The sequence below is a fragment of the Leptodactylus fuscus genome, chromosome 10 (genome assembly GCF_031893055.1).
Source record: "Leptodactylus fuscus isolate aLepFus1 chromosome 10, aLepFus1.hap2, whole genome shotgun sequence".
Lineage (NCBI taxonomy): Eukaryota > Metazoa > Chordata > Amphibia > Anura > Leptodactylidae > Leptodactylus > Leptodactylus fuscus.
The window spans coordinates 34,227,948-34,255,271 of NC_134274.1; the positions used below are offsets into that span (position 1 = coordinate 34,227,948).

The 27,324-nt window shown below is 42.8% G+C and overlaps 2 protein-coding genes across 8 annotated transcripts in view; one reads left to right on the forward strand and one right to left on the reverse strand.

Annotated features, from left to right (window-relative positions):
* The window catches only part of NOC3L (NOC3 like DNA replication regulator), a 34,629-nt gene extending 23,172 nt beyond the window's left edge, over positions 1–11,457 (forward strand). The window contains exons 17-21 of the mRNA XM_075257933.1: positions 3,555–3,736; positions 6,501–6,629; positions 8,061–8,158; positions 9,786–9,870; positions 10,811–11,457. Coding sequence (XP_075114034.1) covers positions 3,555–3,736; positions 6,501–6,629; positions 8,061–8,158; positions 9,786–9,870; positions 10,811–10,930 — 614 coding nt within the window. The 3' untranslated portion in view covers positions 10,931–11,457. The remainder of the gene's footprint in view (positions 1–3,554; positions 3,737–6,500; positions 6,630–8,060; positions 8,159–9,785; positions 9,871–10,810) is intronic.
* An 81-nt stretch (positions 11,458–11,538) lies between these two features.
* Positions 11,539–27,324, reverse strand: part of PLCE1 (phospholipase C epsilon 1) — a 172,918-nt gene continuing 157,132 nt past the window's right edge. For 4 of the 7 annotated variants that reach the window (XM_075257889.1, XM_075257890.1, XM_075257888.1 and 1 more), the window contains 7 exons: positions 24,955–25,070; positions 24,263–24,391; positions 20,485–20,685; positions 19,009–19,176; positions 17,963–18,181; positions 17,234–17,351; positions 11,539–14,195 (listed from right to left, as the gene is read on the reverse strand). In XM_075257889.1, the coding sequence (XP_075113990.1) occupies positions 14,044–14,195; positions 17,234–17,351; positions 17,963–18,181; positions 19,009–19,176; positions 20,485–20,685; positions 24,263–24,391; positions 24,955–25,070 (1,103 nt within the window). In that variant the 3' untranslated portion in view covers positions 11,539–14,043. Of the gene's footprint in view, positions 14,196–17,138; positions 17,352–17,962; positions 18,182–19,008; positions 19,177–20,474; positions 20,686–24,262; positions 24,392–24,954; positions 25,071–27,324 lie in introns of those variants that run through there. The other 3 variants (XM_075257892.1, XM_075257891.1, XM_075257893.1) reach the window with 2 other exon arrangements.

Genomic DNA, 27,324 nt, shown 5'->3' on the forward strand with positions numbered 1-27,324 from the left:
GTGGTATGATATATAAGCCTATATACTCTCTGTCCTCCAGCAGTCTAGTGTTCAGACCATCTCTATTAATGTGGTCATGAATAGTGAGCGCTCCAGTCTGTGCTTTGCGTTTGACTTCAGGCTTTACCTTTCTTGCTACATAGAAGCTTAGTATTAATACCGGGCCTGGATAAGCCATTTATTGTGGATCTCTATACGGCTTGTCAGAGTATGAGGTCATCAGAAGTGGCTCTGATAAGATGTCCAGACACATGGGATAAGGAGGTGTGCACATATGACATGTAGTCCCAGAAGAATGACTCTTGGCAGAAGCTGGAGAAGAAATCTAGAATATATACAAGTGCGTCTGACGTCTTCAGCCAGAGCTGGGTTATCAGAAATATGTAGAATATATAAGAAGCAGAGCTGTATTATAAATCTCTACTCGCCTTCACCTTGCCTGACTATTCAGCTGAGCTTTCCTGTTCTGTTGTGAATGTGATGGCTTAAGATATTGCATGGGTGGTGGCAGGGAGCCTGGCAGGTAAGGCTGACCATACAATCTACACAGCTGTTGCCGAAATCCCCATTCATCTATCTACCGTCTCACCAGACCATCCACCAGGCCACATGCTTTCATTCAGCCTGGCTGCTGGTTTTAGATTACCATCACTAATGTAAAATACTAATGTGTGAATAAGGTCTTGTAGTTAAAATCTGCATCATTCAAGGTCCATTGTAGAGAGCTGGAGAAATGGTGCAAAATAGATACGAGGGTCTATCCAGAATAGAGATGAGCGAGTACTGTTCGGATCGGCCGATCCGAACAGCACGCACGCATTGAAATGAATGGACGTAGCCGGCACATGGGGGGGTTAAGTGGCCGGCCGGCGTCACAGCGGAAGTACCAGTTGCTTCCATTCATTTCAATGCGTGCCTGCTGTTCGGATCGGCTGATCCGAACAGTACTCGCTCATCTCTAATCCAGAATGGTCAGACTGTGTCACATCACTATGCTTTCAGGTTTACTACCCTATGTCTGTGCCTTAAGGGTAAGTTCACACGGGATTTTGCCTCCACTTCAGGTTCTGGACCAAAATACAGTGCAGTGCAGTGCACCACCATCCAGTCCTGTACTCTGCCCCGGATTAGGACCAAATGAAGGGGCTGGAACAAACAGCTCCTGGAAAAAAAGAACTGATCGGCTCCCGTTAATTTCAATAGGAGCCACCTTTTTCGTCAAGATTTTGAGGCGGATACGACCTCAAAATCCTGACCAAAAGACCCCGTGTGAACTTACCCTCAGCTCCTTGACTCTTCCTAGAGTTCTGTCCTACAAGTCTATGCTTTCTTCTCCGCTGCACAGTTTCTTGGCATATCTGTCTGGGATTTCCCATATGCTCAGCCTGGTTACTTCAACTCAAGTTCCCTTGGACGCCAAAGAACTATAGCGAGTCATTTCTCATGACCCTTCCCTTAGTAAGATCCCACAGCTCGTGGTTCTGTCCTCTCCATCCCCTCTCTTATGCCTGCGGGCCGTATGTCTAATGCTGTGGATTATATTCCGGATACTACAGAAGTCTCTGCACAGCCATAACAGGAATGACCAGAGACTTGTACTGTTCTCCTAAGCGTCCCTGTCCTTCACCCGACCAAGGAGGCCGCACCATGACAACACTGCTCGTCTTGTTCCCGCAGAACAGAATGTACTGTGTATATTCATGTGGGAGACGCTGGAGATGTAACATTATCAAACTTGTCTGAGACTTCCCTGCTTAATGTTTCATTTATTCTCTGTGTGATCTAAGCAGAATCCTTTGTAGATCGGTTTCTGCATCCTCCAAGTCACAGGTTGCTTTCTTGGTTTTTTCTTTTTTCTTTATTATTGTCTTATTAGGAACCAGTTGTATAAATTTCTTACCCAGCTGGACATATATCCTCCATTGTGCTCCATCTGGCCACGAAATCTCCAGACTCTTGTGTATGTTTCTTTTAGGCCATGTTACTCTGTTTTCCACATTAACATTATATTGCGGTGTAATGTGGTTTTCATAATCTACTGTATTGTATTTATTTCCTGAGAGGACCTATATGGGAGATTGTATCATAGGCAGATTCTGGAGATGAGTACAGAGGATTAAGATGTGCGTCTGAGATCTCCAAGTCTGAGAGGAGCGGTTATATTGGGAGGTTTATATTGTGCTGTATTGCTGCGTATAAGATGTCTGCACCGCTTTCTACGGTTTTAAGTTTTCTTTGCCAAGTTTCCATGGTGACTAAACAATTTTGGCGTCTATGGGGTGGCCACCATGCCTTTTAGGTAGAGCCAGGCTGTCACTAGCCACATTAGGCACCACTGTGATCACCACCATAGATCACATTATTACAGCTTTGTGGCCTAAACACCATCACCAAGTTGTGTTAATTCCATACAAAGCCGTATATGAGATTGTGCATCAGTCACAGGGAAGTATATCTTGTATTCAGGTAAGCGTCCTTTCACGTGATGTCTGAGAGTCCATTATTTTTTTACATTAGTTTTAAAGGGATTGTCCAAGAGTATAAGAGATGAAAGTAGCTGCAGGATGACCTACTATAGCTGGATGCGGCTGGTGAGCAGCCACTGTCCTAAGGGGTCACACGATTAGTAGGATGATCTATCTTATGGACAGGCCACTAATATCCAGTCGTGGGCAACACTATAAAGGGAGGATCTAGTTTCTGCTATTGATGGCTTATCCTTAGGATAGGCCACCGACATTAGATCTGACACCCAGGAACCCAACAGATCAGCTGTGCCAAGACAGTGCGACTTCCAATATTGTTTATATGCAGTACGCCGCACTTCTTAGGGCGGGTTCACACCACTGCGCCCAGTTGCTGCTTTCAGGTTTCCATCTTCTGCCCGAGAAACTGGACAGGAGACGGAAACCGGCAGTCAGTTTTCAAACCCATTCATTTGAATGGGTTTGCAAAGTATCCGCCCATGAGCGTCTTCTGGTCTCTGCAGTGAAACCATTTTTCTTTTTTAACCGGACACAAAGTTGGGCATGTAGGATTTTGTGTCCGGTTAAAAAAACCAAACCGGTTTCGCTGCGGAGATCAGAAGACGCTCACAGGCGGATACTGTATGCCGGGTTTCCGTGTCCTGCCAGAAGAAGATGGAAACCCACGAAGTGGAGACTTGGCGCAGGTGTGAAATTGTGTTATTGCAGTGCTGTCTCATAGACTTCACACCCACTACTACTACAGTGTGTACAGGGGTGGAGCAGTGCAGCTCCCTGCATATAAATAATGCTAAGGGCCACACTGTCTTGGGACAGCTGATCTGCAGGGTCCTGGGTGTCAGATTCCTGCATATCTAGTACATTAATAGGAAAACTTCGATAACCCCTTTTAAAGGAATTTCTGTGTGTTTGCTTTGGGCTGTAGTTAGAAGGAAGCATTCTGTCTCATCAGTAATACACATCATGTGTATGGTTATGTGATGTAGTAAAATGTAGTTATTTTGTGGCATTGCAGCCATGGTGTCATGTGTGTATTCCTGGGTAAGTAACTGGCTTTTCTGCTTGCAGGGTCTACCAATGACGATACAGTGATAGCTCTTCAGTGTCTGGAGATGATGCTTACCAAGCGTAGGAAGCAAGTATCCCCGCAGAGGGCTCTGGCGTTTATAAAGAGACTTTCTATTTTAGCGCTACACGTTCTACCCAATTCATGCATCGGCATCCTGTCCACCAACAGAGGACTCCTGCAGGTAAGTCAGTCCGAACAAAGAGTACACGTTGTAAGCTTCCACACTACATCAGACAGGCTAACAACTGTGACATCAGCCTGCTATAGACTTGAGAAAGCGAGTCTAGTGAGAGCTGATTTTTTTATTTTTTTAAGCTTCCTTATAAGTATTGTTTTCTCTTTTTCAATAAAATTGATTTCAAGGAAGCAGTGATGCAAAAGGAAGCCATTGGCTTAACACTACATATTTCCGACATGGGCGTTGCTGCAAGACTTTTAGGGGGCTCCTGTCTGCAATGCTTTTTACTAATTTCTGGGTTAGGTGGGCTTTGAAGGTGACAGGTTAGTGGAAGACAACCCCCCCCCCAGGCCAGAACAATTAAGACAAGGACTCACATCTGCTGTGACAACAATACATCTCCTCATCTGATATACAGTCAGTTTCACAAAATGCAGTGCGATCGTTGCGCCTTATTGGCTGTGTAGGACCAGTGTAAATATGCCGCTGTAGGTTTACTTTTTATGTTAGGCCTCACTTCAATTTAAAGGATTTGTCCATTACTTTAAAGGGATTCTACCATTAAAGCAACTTTTTTTCTAATTACCACGTCGGAATAGCCTTAAGAAAGGCTATTCGTCTCCTACCTTTAGATGTGGTCTCTGTCACGCCATTCCTTAGAAATACCGGTTCTTACCGGTATGCTAATGAGGTCTCAACAGCAATGGGGGCGTCCTTCTTCTTCATCTGCCTCCTCCCCTTGTCAGTCTTCTTTCTTCATCATGTCTGACGCCTGCTCAGTCGGCGGCCATATTTCCAAGGCTGCAATTGTGCGCATGCGCAGTACGCTTCTCACATCTTTGCTGAACAGTGTACTGCGCATGCTCAGTAAGGTCCATACAGCCCTCCGATGCCTGGATGAGTTCTCTCGCGCGTCGGAGAGCTGTTCGGATCTTACTGAGCATGCGCAGTACACTGTTCGGCGAAGATGTGAGGAGCGTACTGCGCATGCGTGCAATTGCAGCCTTGGAAATATGGCCGCCGACTGCGCAGGCGTCAGACATGACGAAGAAAGAAGACAGACAAGGGGAGGAGGCAGATGAAGAAGAAGGACGCCCCCATTGCTGACGAGACCTTATTAGCATACCGGTAAGTACCGGTATTTCTAAAGAACGGCGCGACGGAGACCACATCTAAAGGTAGGAGACGAATAGCCTTTCTTAAGGCTATTCCAATGTGGTAATTAGAAAAAAAAAGTTGCTTTAATGGTAGAATCCCTTTAATATTGACTCCCTATAAGATCAGTTAGGGCTCGGCACTCTCAGCAGTCCGAAGAGTCCCAAACCCAGCTCTGTACACTGTGTAGTGACTGTTCTGGCTACTGTAATATTAGTACCATTCATGGCTACTACACAATTTATAGACCATTACTTGCTTCTTGTAACACTACAGCTTCTTTAAATAAGCAGGTTTTTTTTTTTTTTTTTTTTTAATTATTGCAGAAGGGGGGGTTGGGGGTTAAACAGCCCCCCATCGATCTGATATCAGTATGACCTGTCCTGAGTACCACGCACAGTACAGAGCTTATTTGGAAATCTAATTTACAATAGTAAAAGAAATGCAGATTTCTAGAAAGTTAGAGAACACACTACAAGTAGGGCACAATGTGCAGCGGCTGTGGAAATGAGCTGTTTTGTAAGCAGTGTCTCTAGGGAAGATGCTAAACAGGGGATAAAAATGCTAAATTTGCTTTAATGTGCGCGTTGTCTCTGAAGTCATAACAGGGACTCACAAATATTCCCATCAGTTGAGGGGAGGGGGATACAAACAAGTGATCCATCCTAATGCATTATGCAGATGACCGTGCACCACAAATGCTCATTCTGATACTTTTCCCATAGTCTCCGGGGAGGCGACCGCCGGACGTCCCTCGTGTCTTACTGTAAACAGCCCTCTGCTTCCTGGTTTCCATTTTACTGCACAGAAAGATGGAAATACTACACACAAGTAGAATATCCCATAGGACGCCATTAAAAGCTGACTGCTCAGCAAGGTCTAACGTCATAATCTGATTGACCTTCTGTTGGGAAGATGGTGACCAAAGTGCCCCGGTGGGAGATTTATCAAATCTGGCCTAGTTGCCCTTAGCAATTAATGGGCGCTCAGTTTTCCTGTATTTAAATGCTCTGAAAAAATGGAAATTGTGCTATGATTTGTAGCCGTACATGATATACTATGCGTGCAGTGGTACTGCAGCAGGTCGGTCCCAGAGGACTTGTAGTTACATCTGTGGAGAGACTGGTGAGGCCTTACTGTAAATCCCCTGTATTATGTCTTCTGTGTGCAGCCAGAATATGGTTAGGCCCCATACACACGTGTCTGCTGTCCAAGGCGGGGCAGATTTTGCAGCGGTATACACTTGGCGTGATGTCCGAGTGTCTTCCATAATGCGCTCACCTCAATGTGGGCTTACGATCCGTTCTGTTCAGAAGACATGGAGCAGGTATGAAGGGGTGCGTGCATGTTGTCAATCTATTAAGGTGGCAAAGAGATAGATAAAAATATGGGGCAAACAAAATTCCTAGTGCCCTAAGGAATCCACATCCGTGTCCTACAGTGATCCATTACAGCAGTGCAGATGCATCACATACCCCATAGCTGAACCTCCAGTAGCCAGAAATTAGATTCCTATATGTCTGTGCTGAACAAGATATTACACAGAAATATAAAGAATGGATCACTTTTGTCTCCTGTCTCATTATGTCACATGGCTTCTGTTTTATTGCAGACATTCCCAAAAACTGACATTCTGCTTGACAATGAATCCCAAGGCAGCGGACTCTATCTACCCGAGCTGGATGAGCCAGAATACTGCAATGCACAGAATACCGCCATGTGGGAGCTGCACGTCTTACAGGTAATTCACCAGTAACACACATGACTAAGGGTCTTTTCACACTGTGTCTGCAGGATCCATTCTCTGTATGCTTCTGATGCATTTGGCGGCATACATTGGAGTTTCCTTTTTTAGTATCAGACTGCGCTATTCTGTACCGTGTGTCCAGAAAAAAAATTTCTGTTTTATTTCCAACATGGGTGGTGAATGCCACTTGGACTCGAGAACAAAAGATCCACAAATCTGCTAGAATGCAGAAGGGTGAGATTTTAGTATTCTTACAGATGAATCCTTTCCTTCCAAGGAGTTGCAGGGACTTCGGAGTTGGGAAAGTGGTTCATTTATTGAAGATTTACTCCACTTTTAGTTAGAAAATGTATATAAAACCCCATCAGAGCTGGGCACCACGAGAGAGCGTACGATGTGCCAGCATTGATAAATCTCCCCCCATATCAGTGACTGAGCAGTGACAGCTTCTCCTCGCGAGCGGCCCACGTCCATACTGAAGCCTCTACTGTGAGATTCTTGGGAGTAACTTGTGAAGACCTGATTTGTTAAGGCTCGTGGACTGATGTATGAGAATGATATGTGGGGCTGGCAGTGTTGTGTGAAAGTTGTGACCCTATGAGGAATCCGTGTGAAGATATCCAAAATCATCACAAAGAAGTCAGTTTTATCTCGTCCCCCTGGTTTTATATGGAAAAGCAAATATGTTTTGATAAAACTTACAGATAAGAGACTTTAATATGTGAGAATGAGATGTGCAGTTATCCTGGTCCAGGGACAGTCTAGATGCCAAGGCAGTCAGCCGTATACACTTAGTGCTGGTATGTATACTGTGGCTTCTGAGCAAGATGAGCATTCAGGAAGTTTACATAAAAACGAATTAAAGGGGTTTTACTGTCATGTTATTGATGGCTTATACTTCAGTATTAGATCACGTGCCTCCCTACACTACTAAGGTAGGTAAATGGATCCTTGTAAACAAGAGACTGCAGTGCTTGACATGGCACCCTGGTCCCTGCAAGCAGCTGATCAGCAGGGGTCCTGCTAGTGGAACCCCCACTGACCTATATCAATGAGGCACAGCAGAGCTATGGCAGCAGTAGGCCAAACCACAAACTCTTGACTCCGTCAGAGGACCTTTACAGCTTCTAACTTAATTCAGTTGAATTCCTATGAAAGTAAATATGTAACAAACTGGGTGTTTATTTATTATTAATTGTATAACCATAATTAAAATAAATTCAACTCTTTATTTTGAAGTCAAAGTCAATAACTTTTTTTCTGACTCCTACTTTTAGTCCACCCATCATCGATCCCCACACCACTGGGGCGCACCGATATCACCTGTGTATTAGTGAATTTGTCATTAATATATTGGTATACATGTTGATGAGCAATGATATGAATGTCCTCTAACTCTTGTTATGTATCTGATCCTCTTCTCAGAGACATTATCACCCTGTAGTCCGGGTGTTCGCTGCTCACCTCTGTGCCGGGGCTCCCTCTGAAGGCTCATCCGCGCTTGGAGCTTCATTATGTCGAAGGTATGACCATTGCTTTGAGGTCCTGGTAATATAGTTTGCTGTGAACACCCAGCCACGGTGTTGGCACAAGCCGAAATTGTGAGTAAGGTTCTGAAGAACTAAAGCTTTAGGTGTAATACACAGGAGAGGCTGTGGATTGTGCACCCTGTGGTAGTATCATAGCTCCGGTTCATGGTAGGAAGCCACAGAGATGCTTGGGTGGCTGTATAGCCTTACCTCTATCAGCAGTGGATGCCATGATGGATCTGCTGTAACACAGATCCACCAATAGAGACCCCATTGGTTAGTGGGAGGGTTAGATGCTTTGCTCTTCTTGCTGTCAGGAGCCCTGATTGAATTTGGCGCCCTGTCACAAAGGCGGGCCTTACAGACTAGCATCATTGCCCGTCCTATTGACAGTGTAGGGATAGCTCTGGCGCCCGGGCACATAGCAGTAAAGCTGATGTCAGAGGATATGAAAGGTTCTCTAAGAAACCCTTCCTGTATCTGAAAGCGTTGACATGTAAGGATATTTCTAACCAGACAGGTACAGTAGAATAAAAAAAAAAAAGTCTGAAATGTCCTAATTTTCGAGTCTATTTCTAGTATTTAGGGAGACGGGAATGTTGTGTAGATTTGTTTTTCTTTTCGGTTTCCAGGGTTGTGCTTGTGACATAACAAGAATCCACAGTCTTAATATGGGGTCCTTAACCCCACAGCCTATATCTTAAGTTATCTTCCTTTGGGACCCCTGATGGGACTAAACTTATGATATGAAAAGGAAATGGACCACGGTCTCGTGGGAGCTTTGTGTGTTGTAGGTCTTGAGTTAATGTGCTGGGTTTCTGGATGTAGTGGAAATGTTATAGTGACCAACTACGATTTTTCCTTCATTTGGAAGAATAATCAGGAAATTGCACATCTAGTTGTAGTGTAGGGATCATAGGACCAGCTATGTATTTACAGCGTAGATATCTACTCTTATTGGTCCGGCCACTGGTAGCATTCATTCCCGTTTTTAGGTCAGTTCTCTAGGAAAGCATTTAAAGGAATTTTCTAAGATTTTTATATTTATTATTTGTGGCTTAACGTTAAGCACCCTCACTGATCAGCCGCTGTAGTCTCTTCTTAGTGACTGATGCCCTGTCGCTTTCAAGTGAATGTGACTGAGCTGTAATACCAGGCACAGTCACTATAGAATGGATGGCACTGTGTCACAGTGGTCAGCAAAGTGCTACAAGCCCTATTTGTAGCTGATCATTAAGAGTGCTGGGAGTCAGTATACAGTGGGTCATTCACATAAGATTGTGGTGGGTCTAAGGATACTATAGACCAGGGGTAGGGAACGTACGGCTCTCCAGCTGTTGCAATACTACAACTCCCAGCATGCATACTGGCTCTGCTGTTCTTGGAACTCCCATGGAAGTGAATGGAGCATGCTGGGAGTTGTAGTTTCACAGCAGCTGGAGAGCCGAAGGTTCCCTACCCCTGCTATAGATCATCAATACAAAAACCTATATTAACCAGTGCGTCTTTGGAGAGTGTGAGGAAGCGGATGAGGATCTTTATGGAAAGCTGCCACATAAACGCGGATGTTGTCCCCTTATTTCTAATCTCATGGCTCCCTATTTTTGATGATATTTTCCAGATCTGCTGTGGAATTATTTGGCGATTACAGTATGAAAGAAATGAACTTCAATCCACCAATTCCTGAAACTGTTCCCAAGATTAAGGTATTTACTGACACATTCCCTAGTCACAGAACGTATTGTTGATATTGTTCAGCTTTAATGCTGAAGTTTGTGGGTCACACAGGACTTGTCTGTTTTTAAAGGGGTGCGCAGGTATAGGTCTTAGACACATGGCAGTGTTTTGTCGGTGATTGTGATGCAGAACCAGGAGTGGCGACCGGACAGCGGAAAGAGATGTCTCTTCTGAGTTTTCCACCTATTCCTGGCTTTGACTTACTAGCACTAATACAAAATGCTGGCATGTGAATAAGTGTTCCAGAGTATGGTGGACAGCGAGCCGCAGGTCATGTCAAAGCAACCTATAAACAAAGTCCCAGACTGAATTTACGAGAGGCTGTATAGTACAGTGGTGTACGGTTTGCATTAAAAAAATACAGTATATTAAAGTGGTTAAAACATCTTTCCCTACACAACTGGAAACAAACGTTAAATGACACACATTGTGGTGCAGTTTGTTGAGGGTATGACACTTATACCTTTGTTACATTCATAACTGCTGACAGACTCCCATTAATGTGCTCGATGTATAGTCAGTTGTGTGTCATTCAGATATTACTAAAATGGATTCCAGATCAGGGAGAACAATACTGAAAAGAGTTGCTCTCCTTGTAAGGAAAAACTGATCCAAGTACAAGGTATACTCGTCCTTCCATAGCCATTAAAGTGTTTAACTATCTGTCGTACTGTACTTCTGAGGTACTTAGAGAGGCTGCCATCTAGAACCCTGCGAGAAGTAAATCCACTGCTTATAGTTAGTAGATGACCTTAATGGAACTCACCTCGGCGTGTTTAATGAGAGCCGAGAGCGATGGAAACTTGTGTGCATTAGCTGTGAGCTAACCACCAAGAAATGCTTAGGCTTTTTTCCTGTTAATACAGCAAGGAAAGGAAATATCTAATTTTCTGTGGTTTTATGTTACAGAACAAAGGTAGAACATATGAGCTCAGTGAAGACTTGCAGAAGATGGTTGAGGCCCAGCTGCACAAGGTACCACCGGCTGAGCTGGACTTTGCATCGCATGTGGAAGCTTTGAAGTCATAGTGATGTGAATGTATTAAGGATCTGTTCATAGTGAACATCTTAAAGGGTTATTCCCAGCTCAGCAAACCATGGCTATGGCAGAAATAGCTGGACGCAAAGTCCTATCCACCAGGGTGAGACTTACAGAAATGGCGACGAGTAGAACTGCTCTATTCCGTTTCTGTAAGTCCCGTCCTAGTAGTCAGAACTTGACAGAATAACCCTTTAAAGGGGTTTTCTGAACCCAAGTTGATTTTTATACTTGTAACCTATCCACAGGCTAGGTCATCGGTATGTGCTCTGTTGGGGTGTGACACCCAGACCTCACATGGATCAGATGTTCTGGCAGCTGCTAGTGGACGACTAGCGCAGTGCCGCTCCTATTACTTCAATAGTAATGGCGTTGCACGTACCATCCAGTGGCTGCCTAGAACACCTGATCTGTGTGGGGTCCAGTCCATTTGGAGTTGGAGAACCCCTTTAAGGAACTACAGCTATTTATTGCAGACTGTATTTTTCTGTGCCTTTTGTATATACAGAGCTTCAAGTGTGACAAATAAAAGGTGTTTTATAATCATCTTTTTCTTATCACAGTCGTAGTGACCTTAAAGAAACCTTACCACCATGAGTCACGAAGCAATCCATCTTTATTCTCAACATATACAAATACAACAGTGTTTCAAGTCTGTATATATTAAGTAGTCCAAATGAAAAAAAAAAAAAAAAAAAAGTCAATTTACAAAACTGGCACAAAAAGTCACGGTACGGTCACACACTTCATACCATGCAGAAATCCGGCACAATCAAGACAGAAAATATCAGAAATCACAATTACACACATTAAAATACTTCAGTGCCCTTTACATAGGAAAAGTTACATTAAAAATGAAATTTCTGCTTTAGTATGGTAAATGTCCGGGGGCTTGTAGAGCTCTGTAGTCAGTGACCCCTTCAATACCAGTGTAAATGTCTGATAATTTACATCCATTTCATAGTCTAACTCCATGTACATAGGTTAATGAGTCTTACATACCCTATGCAGAATCCGGGTGTATTCTATAGGTTATGGCATTTCATGTTACCTGGTGACTACTATATGTACAAAAGTGGCCTAAAGAAGCAGAACTTGCTGTACAATAAACTGCATATTCATACCAGCAGACTTGTATTAGCCAAGAATGATATTACGCAAAATATGGGTGCTAGTGAGCATAGGAAGGAGAAAAGTGCAGAGAGGAAGTTTTTAGTTTGTGTGGTGTACAACAATGAATGTTATTTGTAGAACGGCCACTCTTATAAGTGATGCAATACATTAACATGGACATCTCCATCTATAGCTATCATGATATAAGGCGGCCCACAATAATGGCTACCACTCTGTAAATCCACGTAGAAGATGGAAACACAGTGGAATAAAATGTCATTTCTTAACCCAGTTTAAAACCGTAAAAATCACTTTGTAAAAAGCCAAAGTCTCCAGAACCCGTTCAACAAGTGAAGAGCACAAACCACAGCTCTGCCTCTCCAGGCCCCATGAACTCGTCTGGCTTCTAGCTTGTCACATGGAAACAAATTTAGTCCTATGACATCAGTTCTAAAGAAAATAAATACAACAAAGATTTCTAAAAATGTATTCCAAGGTTTCTGATGTGCTTTTCAAGACAAGACGCAAACTACAGAAACCACCTGGTACAACAGTACTCGGAGACGTCTGCCAAGTAAGATAGCATTGGCATAAAGCACTACACTCCGACCTAGTGTAATTACATCTACAGAATAGGGTAATAACACGTTCATTCATGACATGGCCAAACAATGATTGTCCCTGATGAAATCCAGGTTACCAACTAATGCGACTACTCTGGCCAATGTCCTCAGATTCTGTACAATGGAGGGCAATGTGCCAGTGGTGCTCCATGTAATGTATAAATACTAGCATAAATTACATAACGCTACCCAACACAGCCATGTGCCACTGCCCACGCACCAAAGTAAATACCGTATAACCTCCACTTGTAGGCGCACACGCCGTAGCTGTATAAAAAAAATAAATAGTCATAAAATTTGCTGATAACTAAATAAAGTAGCAGAGAAGTAACTCAAAGTAACAACTGCCTCGAAACAAAAAAAAAAATCCTTCACCCAGTCAGTTTTTAGTTTTCTCTATATAGATACACACGGGACAAACTGATCAGTGTGAATATACCGCTATAAAGTGTCCTGGCCGGGGTCAGTGTGGACAATAAAGTGTACAGTACCTTCATTGGACTGCAATGTAAATAAAAAAACAAAGTGATGCCAAGAAAAATGTAATTTCCCTTTACCAAAAACACCAAATATACACACAAAACGTTACCTTACTTGAGCTCTACTAAGGGTATGGCTTCAATAAAAGTGTACAGCAGAAAGGGATTATGGGAAAGATGTGCTGAAGATGAATACATCTACAATGTCCTACGTGCTGACCTCTAGTAGTGTTAGGATAGAGGCCCTATGTAACATAACTGTGGTCAGTGACAGCTGCCCCATCCATAAAAAAACAAATAAAACTAGCCCTCGTCCATGCTGGGTACAGTTGTCCATGAGCACGACATCAATGAAAGAACAGGGTTCGGTTGTATGTAAACAAATAAAACATACATCTTAAATAAAAGTAGTGTCTGACACTAATACTACCGCCATAAGGTGCTACAGGTTCATAGAAAATGCTGAATAAAAGATGAACACAGCTATTAAATAAAACAAACTGTGGGAACCGCGGACATGTAACTGTACAGTGAAGAGCTCATGAAATTACTAGACCGGGACTTTGTGCTCCCATTTAAGACTATTGTAGGGTCATCACATCTGTAATGGAACCACTGGGGGGTTATATGTACGGTAATAGACATGCCCCAAAATATTCCTCAGCAATGCCCTCAAGTGACATATCAATAGACTTCACCTCTTCTTATAAAGTCCCTGTGTGTCCTTTCCTTCCGCCACACTTCACCTTCAGGTCAGAAGGACTGAGCCCTGCAGACTATTCTTCAGCCTTTACTCCACTTTGCCAAAAAGCGTCACAGGAAATCCGCTGTGCTAACCAATATAGGTGACGTATTCATGTGAATTCCACAACGATTGTATCACTTGGGTCATTTTGGCAGTTTCCAATTTTTCAGTATCTGAAAGTACCAAGGTGCAGTTATTCTCCTATAGCCGTGTACATGGCCGCACGCCTGTCTGGCCTCTGTTACAGGGATTTCTTCCACTTTTCTTCTTAACATTTCAGAGCATATACAGCAACCTGCAAAATAAGTATTCAGATAAAGTGGACTTGTACCATGTCCGACGTTCCTGCACTGGAGGAGGTACATAATACTGAGAAACAACAGCCTCTAGTGTTAAAGCCAATTTAAGGAGTGTACCCACTAACACCACGTGTCCCCTGTGCACTGGATAGAGGTTAAGTGTCTGATCATTGTACAGTCCAACCATTGGGACTTGTGGTGGTGACCATGTGGGAACCCCACTAAGTACTATACTATGCCATCTCCACCAGTCCCATAGAAGCCACATGTGCTCTGCCACTCCATTCACACAGTGAATTCTGGGCCAGGCACCCCACAATCCTCGTGTGACACCAGCGGGACCAGTCCTAGGCATTCTAACTGCCCACTCTTGGGTAGTAGGACTAGATAATAGTTGTGCTATAACCACAGGATATCATATTAGGTTGCCAGGTCTTAAGGTCTTGGGGTTTAGCATATAGAAGCCAGGAGATGGAGTAGAGGGTAAGAAAATGTATCCTATAACTACAATGGATAACCAGGTTCCCATATGGACATTATGTGGTACCAGGACTATGTCATACGGTTCCTGGTAACCAAAACCTACCCCAGTTTCCAGGAATCAGTGAGATTGTCCTGCTGTGTTACTACAACACTTCATTCATGCATTACATACAGCACAGCTTCTTTCTCACCACTCATTTATGGGTCCATGTGATACATTACACAGACATTGATGATATCTTTATAAAGGTTCTCCAGCATGGCTGGCAGATCCTGTACCAACACTTACTGAGCCCCCGCTGGTTTCTACTTCCTGGGCCCATCTGAACACATAGAAAATGCCCACCAAGCCAGTCATTAGCAACGCAGCTAGTGATTGGCTGACATATTCTGGGGGTTACGACTGGGCCAGGAAGTAGACACCAGTGAGGGTGCGGTAAATCGCCAGCTGGAAAACCCCTTTAAATCTATTTTAGTGTATGGAGTGCCCACCTAATGTGCCAATCTTGTGGTGAGAAAAAAATTGTGCAGTATAAAAACAGGCCATGCAAAAAATTTATATAAAAAAGTTAGACTACAGACCTCCATATACAACTGGTTTTAGGCTGAAAATAGGGCAATTAATGGGTTTGTATAGTTTCTTCCTCCAGGGTTATTAGACACTGTATGTAGAGGTTCTGCCCCAGCACCCGGCCCCCCCGGGTCACTCATACCCATACTATGGGAGCTGGTTATATGTGTATAATGACCTACGCTGCCAGCCCCATAGTACAAGGAACTACCTGTGAACCGAGGAGAGGAAGGAGAAAGCGGGGAGACTCGGAGGAGGCCAGGTGCTATTCAGGTCATGTGATCCTGAATCGGTACAGAGTCTTATAATCCTAGAGAAAGCAACTGTATGCAGACTCCCTAGAGAGCCCCTTTAACAACAACATGGAGGGGAATTGGAATGGATCCCTTATCTAGCTAAAGCTGGCCATACAGAAGATATTTAGCTAAATCTGCCAAAGTCCTGCAGCTAAAGTTATGAATGTAACATTTTCCGTTGTACTGATTGAACATGCACTGCAAATAAAGTGTGAATAGACCCTAACCACACCATTAATATCACGTTTTTAATACCTTGTATGTATTTCATGGCTTCACTTTTGGGGCACCAATGTTGTTGGGAACTGCCCCATCTCAGAGCAAGTCTGCTGCAGCCATCTTTCTGAATTGTGGGAGGGGGCCAGGGGCCATATAGAGCCCTCTGTGGTAACAGGGAATGTCTGTCAGTTCTAGTCTCACCCCCCCTGTTATATGTGATATAAGAGCCTGGAGGTAACCGGAGACACCAGATATGTAACCTTAATCACCTTCTGCCCTAGACCACCAGGGTTACAGTCAGTAGTTAGTGCAGATGAATAAAAGACATGCCCATCATCTTCAATCAAGAGACAGGAGAAGGACACGTCTGACAGAAACAAGTATTCTATTCTATATGGGTATCAGAGTTGTAGAGATGACGTCCCTCTCTAAGCTAGGCCAAAGGATGATGCCAAGAATCCATTAACTACCCGAGCTATTCATGCCATATTACAGGACACTATATCGCTTGTATTAGGCGCCATTTTGGTCTTCCCAGTTTAAAGAAACACCTTCCACGTTTTTAACCTTCCCACATAATATCTACAGAAGCCAAGAAGGAACATTGTAAATGCCTATGGGACAAAATGCTTACTATTCATCTGTGTAAGGCTGGTTTCACACACAGAGTTTTTCCTATATGAGCCGGATTTACGGTCCTGAAGCCAATGCGGGGAGATGGGTATCCTAGCAGTATAGTGATCTATGGTACTAGGAGTACTTCCCAGTGGCGTACTGGCCCATAGTGATTATAGTACATGGCAGTATGTCGCTGGGACTCATAGTATGATAGATAACTATACTACTCGGCGTCCATCTGCTCGCTTAGTGTTCAGGATGGGAAATCCAACACACAGACATGGATGACACTGTGTCTTGTAAGTCAGTGCTAGCATTCGAACATTCATAAAGGGAACAGGTTTGCCTCATTTTACCCAATAAATCACAATCTGTTCTTTGGTATGATGATTTCTCCCCTGCTCATCACTATATATCAGAAATAAGCTCTTCACACCTCTATCCCGCCCTCCGCTCTGACTACTTTCCCCCTGCCGTATCACAGTGGGGGAGGACACATGAAACACTCTTTGGAGGTCCTTGTTGAGTTCCCTGTATGTCTGCGTTATACCCCTAGTGCTGATATATGGTATGGTGTCACATACTGTTACATACACCATGAAGTGGCACAGGAAACATTAGTAGGAGTCAAAGCCAATCTAGCAGTATTACAAATCACATAAGAACCTTGAGCATTGACACGGTTAGTTTATCATCTTCACAGATTCAGTTAGTTCAATGGCGTAAAGGAGGAACAGGTAAATCACCCATACCTGCACGGAATAGGACGCACACAAATATAGCTGCTATTCACTGATGTCATTGAAGGACAAACTGCATGCAGGTTTCTCATCTCTATTCTGGGTACCTTCTGGTGACATGATCTGAGGTGACAGTGTGAAGTTCCGAGACTGCCGGCTTGATTTTGCAAGTTTCTTCAGTTCACTGGCAATAGAAATGCCTTTCCTCTTATCATCTCTTGCCGCCTGCAGAGAAACATCTGTATATGAGACGTACATTCACCTTATCAGTTCCCTTTCTGCCAGAAAACCGGCGATCTACATTCTTTACTCCGCTGGATATTCTTCGAGGGGCAGCACTTAGGTAGCGCTGAATATACGATTGCTATATTGTGTATCTGCATGGATCCGTAGCTTTATAACCACATGGAATCCAAGCTGTATCGAATTATCAAGTTACAGAAATGTTATTTTCTGTAACTTATGTTGTTGTAAGTCATATACAGGAAGAACATGGCAGACGAGTGTATACACTTGTGTGGTAACCAAGTTATTTTGGTCACCCAGTGACGCTCACATTTCAACCTTCACAAAGTTATATTTGACAGGGTAATACTATCTTCAAAGGAGCGACACACGAGAGTGATAAGACAGAGCAGGTGCCTGGCCGGTCCTGCAGAGAATGTACCAGTCTGCAAAGCAGTCATCTAATCCCGCAAGAGACAACCTACCGGAAATGATACAGACATCCCCTGTGAAATGGAAGAAGGTGGTAAAATGTCGCCAAACATCACCAAGTGCCTATAGGAAGATATGGCAAGCTCACACTTCCGCACGCTTCCTGAAGGTTACTGTACCTGGACCTGCTCCTTTAATTTCAGGATGAATTTCCCAGCTCCTTTCCACTTGCTCTGTGCCTGGAATACACACTCGTGGTCAGAAAGGACCCTCTGAGTGGATTTTGTAGCAGAGGACTTTTTGTTTGATGAGTCTTTCGTCACCTCCTCCAGAAGTACGTAGTCACTTGGGTTAGGATTGTTCAGAATGGTGTAGGAATATTTGGCTTTGCTAAGAGCCTGTGATGGGAATAGAAATGAATATCAAATGGCCTGGAACTTGGTATCAAAACTTAGCAGTTTACTTAGAATATTAGACATCGAGAAGGGTATAATCCAAGTCACCACTTAACACAACAGAATAGTTCTTAAAGGGGTTGTCTGATTAAAGAGGGTCATTACGGCATCCAGTGACTCTGTAAAATCCTATACAAAAATTTTTTACAAAAACTCAAGGTGTCGCATTTTATCCCAACTCCCACTAATTTCTATTGGAATCCACCTGAAAATAGATCACCCACCTGCAAAAAAACTAATGAACTAATCACTTGCGGCCCCAGTCTTCAGTAAAAAAAAAAAACTTGCCAAAAACTGTGTGAAAGCGTGAAGATGACCACCAGTATAAGTCGCAGTTTGTGCTGCATTGGGCTGTGTTCACATCTGCGTTAAAGGTTTCATTGCAGATTCAGTTAAAAAATCATGGACAAAAATTCCCTGTATGGAGGACTTTTCATGAGGCCAAATAAGACACACATTAAAGGAAAACCTGAGTGGAGTTGATCAGGATCTGTTGGTTATATGGCAGATCCATCCCTGTTGGGACTTTCAGGAACAGGAGTTTGTTCCCCATGTTCGCTTGGGTTTACTGATAGAGAATTTAGATTGTGATTATGGGACAGTGTTGACAATATCAGTGACGTTGTGCGGAATATGATGGAGCTATATAAGTAAGCAGCATCAATAAATAATCCCAATGGAGATGTGATCACGGCCCTCTAGGTGCAGAGAGTGGAGTATTTTTGAGGGTCCCCCTAAACCTTGATGGCATTCAGTGAAGGAGCCATTACCTGCTGAATAACGTCCTGCGCTGTACTGAACCGGAGAGCTCGTATAACAGTGCGGGGCTGCTCTGGAGAAACATCATGGACCTGGACAAAGAAACTCTCATCATCCGGAGTGACGGGAAGCTCCTTCTCCTCCTTCTCCTCCACACATACATTCCTGTCATTTAGATTCTAAGGGAACATCAAATATCAGCGGTGTTACAAATGTATAAAATCATTATGGAATACTTATCACAGCTAATAGCCAAACATGTCATACATTGTCTTCGCTTTTACTTCATGCACAGGTCTTGAAAGGACATTACAGGGTTACCTAACTTCCAAAAATGAGCTTTAAAGGGGTTGCCCAGGCTTTAGGAACAAACTTTGCTTTTCCAAGGGCAGAGCTGGTTCTGTTTCTGGGGGATGGAGGGGGCATTTATGTAACCTTTTGAAAGGGATTTTCCACTATGGCGACCCCTACCTATATACCCTATCAGCAGTATATACCCTATATATGAGCAGTATAGATGGGGCTGTCCATCCATCAGGATACACAAAACCACTGGTGACCTCTAGAAACAGCCGTATGGACCATGTTTTTTTCGGGGGGGGGGGGAGGAGGGGGTCACCAAACATCCATTGGACACATGAAAAACTAGTCGTCCAACATCTACCTAGATACAAGAAATTCACCTTCTCTTCATGAATTTCATAGGGATAGTGACAACAATGGTGGAAAAATGACCTTAGAAATAATGATTTCATCCTCTTACATTCACATAGACAAGAAAATATCACGTTTAATTCAGATTTATTTATTTTTTTATAAAAAGTTTTGTGACAAAATTCCCTCCGTTTTCTGGCCTCCTTGCTTAGTAGCTTAATAACTAATATTTGGGGACCACGCCCACACCTCCCCAGTTTTCTAAATTTTTAACAATTCTGAAAATGTAAATGTTTGATTTTTTGTAATTTACTACTTTTTAGTCCAATTTATGCTGCCACTGGCAGGTCTGGGGACAGGGTGTTAAGGATCACAAATGAGAAGATCGCTGGGTTGAGCATTGGGGCCCTGGAGTAGCATCACACAGGGCATCAGTTTCTAAGTGAGAGTAATCTGGTGAATAGAATAGGGGATAAGCATATGATTGGTGGGGGTCAGACTACTGGAACCCCCAACATTCATGAAAAGGGGGTTGACATTCTGCTCCATTCTATTCTGTAGGACAGCTGGAGACACCCATCAGAATGCAATAGAGAAGCTGAGCACTAGAGGGCGCATAGGCCCCCCCCCCTTATCCTAATGACAGGGGATAGCTTGGTATGCACCTTTAACACCATTTCTTTTCAGGACTCTCCCCATCTAGCACTGTATACATTCTTCACCTCTCTTCTCTCTTACATCCCCCACATGCTATTTTTTACATGATTTTATCCATTTTTTTTTTCCTACGTCTGGCACCTCAACAGTTAAATAATTTTCTTACGAAAACATACTTCTTCTTGAGTTTTAAGGATAATCCTTCCCACATATCCTTCTTCTGGAAACCAGCTATTGAGAATCTGCAGGATGTCTTCTTCTGGGCCCAGGACCCTCTGAAACGGCAGCTTCTTGCATTCATTCTTGTCCTTAGAGATAAAACACTTCTCTTCCATTAGGAAATAGTCTTTGCTGGATCTGTTTTTAGTTGCCAGAATCTGTGCAGAAACCATAAAACATTGTATTGGTAATTCACACTGAAACTGTTCATGGATTGGATTATGAAGATACTCCGCACAGAGAACTAAATGATCCTGAGTCTTTCTTTTCTTCTTAGTTGCTATGACTCCTAGTATCTTTTCTATCTGCTATGACCTTGTATACTCGTATATTACTGTATTATCCATGCTGCTGTAACACACTGAATACCCCCATGATGGGACTATTAAAGGATTGTCTTATCTTAAAGGGGTTATCCAGGACTTAGGTATTAGGCCACCAATATCAGATCATGGCAGATTGGACACCCCATTGGACAGTTGCGGTTTACACTTCACAGGCCATGTGATGTCACGTTCATCGGTTACATGGCCGGTTTGTAGCTCTGTCCCATTTAAGTGAATGGGGCTGAGCTGTAATGCCAAGCATAGTTGCTATGTATGGTGCTGTGCTGGCTGAACAGTGAAGAGGCCACATTTCATCCTGGCATCTTGGAAACTCCCTTTAACCAGTAGTTAAGGGGTGTCAGAAAATTTCTGCACACAGATTACTAACAACCACATAAGCTAAGCACATGACTGACACAGGGAGGGCAGAAGCAGCCATCTTCTGTTTCATAGTCTATGTGGAAGTGGAGTTCTGACACTTGGGGCTGCCATTGACATCTCAACATCAGGACACCTTTCTTGTCCTGCACTTTACCACAGATGGCTATTACTAGGGATTCCTGCTATTGGTAGAGATCAAACTACCGTCACCCTCATGAAAAAATAGAGTGAGGGGGCCACAGCAGACAATCTTTACCTCATATACCAGCTGTGCCGGATACTGTATAAAGCTCATTCTCATTCATTTAAATGAGACTGAGCTGCAGTACCAGGCACAGCCTCTATCAAGTAGATGGCGCCATACCTAGGAAATAAACCTTCTCCAATCGGCAGCGGTGTCAGACGTAATCAATTCAAAACTCTGAGAAAACCCCTTTAATAAAAGTCTATTAGTAAGTCATATGAATTATTTTAAGCATTTTTCTCTAGATGGACAAACTCTTAAATTGATACTATTACATAGAGGCAGTAACCGGCGCTCACATTAGTAGCCAGTGTGTGATTGGTGGGTTCTGTATCTCAGAATGAAGGACAGCAGTAAATGACACAGCGCCACCCTCATCCATGTGGCTGGGCCTGATACTGCAGGTTAGCTTCTTTCACTTGAAAGGGTGCGATGCTACTATACAGAAGATATTAGGGAAATATCCAAGCTAACCATCACATAACTACATAGTTAATAAGGCAAATATTCTGTATTTCTATGCAGGAAAGGAGTGGCGGTGTAAACAGATGCAGGATACAATGAATGTTACTGGTACGGAGATGAGCTGGTTAATAATACCGCTATATACAGTATATTCCACCCTAAGCACAGATATCACTAGTAATGTAAATCTATCAGGAGTTTTCCTGATCTCGCTCCTCCTCACCAGAGTGTAACATGATAAAGACTAGGGCAGAAGTTCACACTCTGCACACTATGTGATGTTTGACTATATAAGGCAAAAAGAGACATAAAAACAATAGGACAAATTGACTGATCGGAGCGCACAATACGAGCCTCACCAGCGATGTTACTACATTGTAATTATTGTAACCATTTCAAGACGTGGAGACTAAATCCTGGTGAATCTCACGGACAGCAAAGTCGCTCGGAGACGTTATTTAGCCTGTATGAATTAAAATATAGGAAATGAAAATGACAAAAACTCGAGAAAACGGGAAAGAAGAAAATTTCTCCTCTGTGAGTCCAATGAGTTGTGTGACAGCTCGAGACCTTCTCACTGCTGAGACTTCATGTTACTGCTGCCAGGATGAAGCCACAAGCATGAAGTCCTTGGCAGGAGCGTCGGGAATGCTGGAGGCATTAGTGTTCTGAGAGATGCTGGACATCCTTTTATCCCAAAACAAATGAAAACTCGCCCTTTCTGACATAGCAAAGATTGTGCGCAATATATGGGGAGTTTATGGGGGGAAAATCAAGATCCAGTTGTACTTGTGGTTCTAGCTAGCGCTTCACCGGCTTACTCTGATGTGCACCGTGCGCTCTTATCATCCTGCCTGCAGCAAGGATTTCGCACCTGGTGCTGGTGCCAATGTGTCTTGGAAACATGGCCAACAAAGGAGAGAGTGAAGGAGAGGATTTCATCTTATGCTTCAAAGTGACTTTGCAAGGGGACAGCATTAAAGAAGCAAAGCCTAAAAATACTCAAAGCAACAACTAAAAAGCCATCCGAAAGATAAAGTAATATCCATAATAGTCATCTCATGGCTGTACTGCAGCTACTAAGCACAGAGAGGGATGATTTTATATATATATATATATATATATATATATATATATATATATATATATAGCCGCCATATGCAACAGAATTCTGCAAAGAGTCAGAAACCAATATCAAGGTAACAACATTTCTGCATGTCTCTTATAGTAGTTAATGCCAATCTTTTAGGAACTATTCACATGGAGGAAAGATTCTGCTTTCCATGGTTTTCAAAGGGGAGGAAAAACAAAAAAACAAAAGACACACCTCTTTTTCAGGATGCTGAAAAAAACAAAAAACATGTAGAACACAATCTTGCCTGTGGCTGATTCAGCCTCAGAACCAAAAGACATGATAGCAATGCAGATGAGCCCCATGTAGGGTTGAGCAATTGGAATTGGAAAAGATCAGATTCCAATCGGCAATCAAGTAAATTTCACGATCTCGATCGCAATTACGACCCGATCTTTTCCAGCGGGATCAAGATCGGAGGTTATCTCAAGATCGGCTCAACACTAGAAGTGACTTTTCCCAAGCATTGACTAGGGTTGAGGATCGGATCGGAAAAGATCGAATTCCGATCGGTGATCGAGCAAATTTATGATTGAGATCGGGATTGAGATCGGCTGGAAAATGATCGGAAATCGGATTTTAGAATCGATCTTGAAATCTCAAGATCGACTCAACCCTAGCGCCATGGTATCTGAGATTAGTTGCGTTAACCCGCAGTGAAAAGCCAAACTGTGGTTTACTGTTCCAACAGAATTTGGAAAGGAATACAAAGTGGAAGAACGTGTCTCCAAATTCTGTTGTGTGTGATCATACTATCCATTTATAATTTCTGAGTGAGTATAAGAAACATTGTAATATATCTTATTAGATGATAATGCTTCTTTCTCCATTTATCAGGCCGCTTTCCTCCCGTTTCTTCGCTCAGTCTGTTATCACTAGTAGAATCTGTATCCATAGAGAGGGACTAAGTGAAAGGAGAAGGGGAGGGGAGCGAAGCCGCCGGATAGATGGAGAAAGAAGCATTAGCATTTCATTTTTCAGAGACGCTGCTCTGTATTTTATGCATTTTCAATATCTTAGGTCACACTTACTACCACGTTTTTAGGAACCAGTACATGTCAGTCACCTTCTCTCTGACTACATTATTCATGGTTTGCCATCAGATGAAGCAACAATCTGCTATGTACATATGATAATGTGACAACAGACCTCAGCAGCCACTTACTGCCTGCCACAAATGAACTTACTTGATCTAGCAGTTGCTTTGCTGATGTCCCGCTGCTTATATTAAATACAGAGAATGGTTCCGGCCCCGGAATTCCATGTACTGTCACTTTAAATGCTGATGCTGCCCTTCTTTCTTCTGAACTAAAAACCTTTAGAAGGAAAGATACAATTTAAACATTGATTTCCAATAGTAAAATACTGACATCATACTGTGCACAAAGCTATCGCTAATATATAGCAAATGGATTGCAGGATGGAGTCAGACTCTCTCTCAATGCCCTAATGGGGCAAATGGGTGGCAATGAGACACAACAAGATAGTCCTTGTACTAAATGCTTGGTTAGCATCCTTAGTTTACAATATACCTATATAATAAATCATCTTTGCCATAATTATTTTCGGGCCAGTGTTGCGGCCTCTATACTGAATACCAAACAAGCACAGTGCTGTACATATCCTAGTGGTTGTGCTTGGTATTGCAGCTCAGCCCCATTCACTTGAATGGAACTGAGCTTCTGCTGTATAACCGATGAACGCAACATCATTGTCACAAGGAAGAAGCCGAAGTGTCTGTGAGCACCGCAGCCTCTTCAAACTCTGAGTAGTGGGGGTCCCAGGTGTCAGACCCCACCAGTCACATACTGATGGCTCACAATACGTATTGCATGTAAAATCTTTTCAATGGTTAAAAGTCGCAGATATCTTCACCTACCAAGGATGCTGGCAGACTGCCACTTGGGATTTCTTCCATCCTTCTGCTATTAATGAACAGAGTGGAGATCTCCAAAGACTCATTATGTAAGTTGCGAAGTTGTAAATGTCTGTAGCCTGAAGATAAATGTAAAAACAACATAAAATGTACGTAGAAGAAAGAAAACATTGGCGTTACTTGTAGAGACGTCAGCCGAAGAATAAGAAGCCATAATCCCTGAGCCACTTGACAGATGCCAATGCTACAATGTGTTTGGGAATTACAGGTAATACTAGCAGTCTAGGCTGGGTTCACATCTGGAATGTCATTTCTGATTTTTTATTCCATCATGGGAGCAGAAACTGAAGAACAACAGCCAGAGCCATCATACAATGTCACCAACGTCACCGGATGGACCCGATCGACTGTTAATGGGGTCTGTTCTTTTACTGGAAAAATAGTGCTGCATGCTATGCTGACAAATATAACAGAATCTACCACAGAGCCCGATACAGATGTTACTTTAGCCTTAATGGAGAGGTTCCACCATACTTATCACCTGTCCACTGAATATGAATATATATATATATATATATATATATATATATATATATATATATATATGATCTTTTTAGGGACAGTCATGCTTTTGCACTACTGCTCTGGAGAAGATGGCCGAGTGCTATCCTTTGCCATCTTGTTTAGTCCGTATGCAGCACACCTGCATGATTGTTGCTCCATTCTAGTGGTCAGTGGGGGTCACAGCAACCTAAACACTTACCTGAATAAGTCACACATTGTTATATTGATATTGTTATATGAAGAGCCTCTTTTACTACCCCCAACTATTCCAACTCTTTGCATTCTCCAATAGGTTTCACTCTACTGATTCCACCACAGTTGGGATTTCTCCTGTAACGTCACCATTCCTGAACAGTCCATGTGCTAATAGTCTCTACTGCCAGGGGGTCCTGAGCTGTAGCAGAAAGCCTGGGACTGCCCATCTGACAGTAGAGAGCTTGATTAGCATATTAGGTAATGAAACTACCAGCACCGATTGCTCAGAAATTGTGGGGACTAGAGAAAAAAAATCCAACGGTGCTGGAATCCGCAGGACAGCACCTAACCAATGATGCGAAGTGTTGGAGGTGGTGAATGGTCTCCGTATTAATAACTGTGTTATATTTCTATTTATCATATGAACAATATAATTTTTCATGCTTATTTATAGGACAAGTCTGCCACGTCTCCGTATACAGGACATTACTAATGGCAGCATGTTCAGCGGTAGCATGTCAGTCCTCTCCTCAGTACAGATCTAGCTACGCCAAATCTGATTCCAGTGATATTGGTCATTGTATATGAAATATTAGGTATTAGATTGTTGGCCCGTTGGGGAGAGACTGCAGTCTGTGTACACAGCTATGGCATAGGTTAGCTCTATATAAGCAAAAGGAAATCATTACCAAGTAACAAGATGTTTGTCCTAGGACACATGAAGTAAGTAGAGCTGCTTTCTGTCAGTGTGAAGGAGAGCCATTCACAGCAGAAGAATGTCACATCTGTCACACAAAGCGCACCAGTCATATGTATAGTAAACACTGCGCTAATATACCGGCCAGAGCTTACCCTACAATGCCTCATATCCATCGCAACACACTACTGGGGTTGTGGCAGAAGACTACAGTAAGTTACCACTTTCTGTATATATATATATATATATATATATATATATATATATATATATATATATATATACACACACACACACACATACACACACACCGTGTACAAGCCATAGTAACAGACAACAAACACACAACTTGTGTAGTCTGATCCCACAGTCCTGTGTATCTCCCTCCCATTGGCCCTCTATTACTGTGTTCCAGTTGCTAGATCTGTTGCTACAATATAATGTGATATATAACTGCATATAACTTTGCAAAGCCTAGTGAAGATATATACTATCGAAAACAAGCTTCAAAGGAAATTTACTGGAAGCTATCTAAAATACGTCATAAAGGCTCATATGCAGAAGCCGTACACCGTGTAGCTTGTATGTTAAGCCTGTACAGCTATATACAAGTGTATACAATAGCTTTCTGGCACAGCATATGATTCGCAGCAGTCATTACCATGAATTCCTCGAAGTAAGGATGGGGGGAGGGGGAAGCTTTCCTCTCCTAGGTCTCTGTTAACAATGAATGTTTATGTGGGAATTACATGCTGCTAAATTTTGCAAATAAAACCCTGCACCAACTCGATTTTACATGTACAGCAAGGAAGAGTTCTAAAATCCCATAAAACAGTAATGTTTTGTTGTATTTTCATTCCCTCAATGACTACACAATGGAGGAGGTGAAGTGGTAATGTTTTACCCAGCCTATATCT